At 38.9% G+C, this 2124-nt stretch overlaps 1 protein-coding gene across 1 annotated transcript; it reads right to left on the bottom strand.

The window, feature by feature from the left end:
- Positions 1-1537: 1537 nt before the first annotated feature.
- LOC118732378 (putative uncharacterized protein DDB_G0287265) lies at positions 1538-2007 on the bottom strand. The gene is made up of 2 exons (XM_036461513.1): positions 1809-2007; positions 1538-1740 (listed from the first exon to the last, which is right to left on the bottom strand). The coding sequence occupies exons 1-2, from the start codon at positions 2005-2007 to the stop codon at positions 1538-1540; spliced, it is 402 nt and encodes a 133-aa protein (XP_036317406.1).
- Between the last annotated feature and the right edge of the window lie 117 nt (positions 2008-2124).

Below are 2124 nucleotides of genomic sequence, written 5' to 3'. Positions count from 1 at the left end.
TTTTTGTCTACATCTGTGCCCATGTCCATGTCCGCGTCTGTGTTTTTGTCTTGTCTTTGACTATATATGTGTCCATTGCCAAGTCCGTGTCTGTGTCTGTATCTGCGTCTATGTCTAGGCCTGCCTCTGTGTCTTTGTCTTTGTCTGTATATGTGTCCACGTCCGTGTCTGTGTCTGTGTCCGTGGCTTTGTTTTTTCCTATACCTGTGTTTTTGTCTTGCGTTTTCTGCGTCTGTGTCCTTGTATATGTCCTTTGTTTAGTCTTGTATTTGCCTATTCCTGTGTCTGTGTCTCTATCCGTTGATGTGTCTAGTCTTTGTGTTTGTTTTTGTTTTTGTTTTTGGTTTTGTCTTTGCCTTTGCCTTTGTCTGTGTAAGTATCTGTATGTGTACTTGTCTTTGTCTTTATGTTTGTCCTTGCCCATGTGTTTATGTTTGTTTTTGTATATATTTGTCAGTGTATGCGCCTTTATCTGTATGTGTAGCTGTGACTGTATCTGTGTCTGTGTCCATATCTGTGGCTTTATCTTGCCTTTGAGTTTGTTTTTGTCTTTGACTGTATCCGTTTCTGTATGTGTGCCTTTTGTTTCATTTTATTTGTGTTTGTCCTTGCGTGTGTGTTTATAATAGTCTTTGTCATCTTTGGTCTGTGTCTGCGCCTGTTCCTGTATGTGTACGTGGGAGTGTATCTGTGTCTGTGTATATATCTGTGGCTTTGTCTTGTCTTTGTGTCTGTCTGTATCTATATGTGTGCCTGTCTTTATCTGTTTTTGGCTACAGCCGTGCCCATATCCATGTCCACGTCTGCTTCTTTGACTGGGTTTTCGTCCTGCCTTTGTCTATATATGTGTCCATTTCCATGTTCGCGTCTGTGTCTGTATCTGCGTCTATGTCTATGCCCGTCTCTTTGTCTTTATCTGTATATATGTCCACGTCCATGTCCATGTCCATGTCCATATCTGTACCTGTAGCCGTGTCTTTGTCTTTTCCTATATCTGTGTTTTTGTCTTGCCTTTTTGTGCATCTGTGTCCGTGTATGTCTTTTGTTTAGTCTTGTCTTTGCCTATTCCTATGTCTGTGTCTTTATCTGTGTTTGTGCCTTTGTCTTTGTGGTGGTCCTTGGCTTTGTGCTTATGCTTGCCTTTGTTTGTGTTTGTGTCTGTGTGTGCGTGTGTACCCGTTGTGTACCAGTGACTGTATCTGTGTCCATATCTGTGGCTTTGTCTTGTCTTTGTGTCTATGTTTTTGTTTTGACTATGTGTATCTTTATCTGTGTTTTTGTCTACATCTGTGTCCATTTCCATGTTTGTGTCTATGCCCGTGTCCGTGTATTTGTCTTTGTCTGTATATGCGTCCACGACCATGTCCCTGTCACTGGCTGTGTCTATGTCTGTGTCTGTCAGCGTGTCTTTGTCTTTTCCTATATCTGTGTATACCTTTTGTCTTGTGTTTTTATGCACCTGTGTCCGTGTATGTGTCTTTTGTTAAGTTTTGCCTTTGCCTATTCCTGTGCCTAGTTTTGTGTGTCTGTGTAGATATCAGTATGTGTGCCTGTTTTTGTCATTGTGATTTTGACTGTCATTGTCATTGTTTTTGTCATTGTGATTTTGACTGTCATTGTGATTGTCATTGTCATTGTCATTTTCATTGTGATTGTGATTGTCATTGTCATTGTCATTGTCATTGTAATTGTCATTGTCATTGTCATTGTCATTGTCATGGTCATTGTCATTGTCATTGTCTTTGTGTCTTTGTGTTTTTATGTATTTGTATATTTGTGTCTTTGTGTCGTTGTATCTTTGTCTTTGCCTTTGTCTTTGTCTTTGTCATTGTCATGGTCATTGTCATTGTCATTGTCATTGTCATTGTCATTGTCTTTGTGTCTTTGTGTTTTTATGTATTTGTATATTTGTGTCTTTGTGTCTTTGTGTCGTTGTATCTTTGTCTTTGCCTTTGTCTTTGTCTTTGTCTTTGTCATGGTCATTGTCATTGTCATTGTCATTGTCATTGTCTTTGTGTCTTTGTGTTTTTATGTATTTGTATATTTGTGTCTTTGTCTTTGTCTTTGTGTCGTTGTATCTTTGTCTTTGTCTTTGTCTTTGTCTTTGTCTTTGTCTTTGTCTTT

Source organism: Rhagoletis pomonella, unplaced genomic scaffold (assembly GCF_013731165.1).
Source record: "Rhagoletis pomonella isolate Grant_MI unplaced genomic scaffold, Rhpom_1.0 Rhpom_scaffold_19531, whole genome shotgun sequence".
Classification (NCBI taxonomy): domain Eukaryota; kingdom Metazoa; phylum Arthropoda; class Insecta; order Diptera; family Tephritidae; genus Rhagoletis; species Rhagoletis pomonella.
This window is presented reverse-complemented; position numbering and strand designations above follow the sequence as displayed.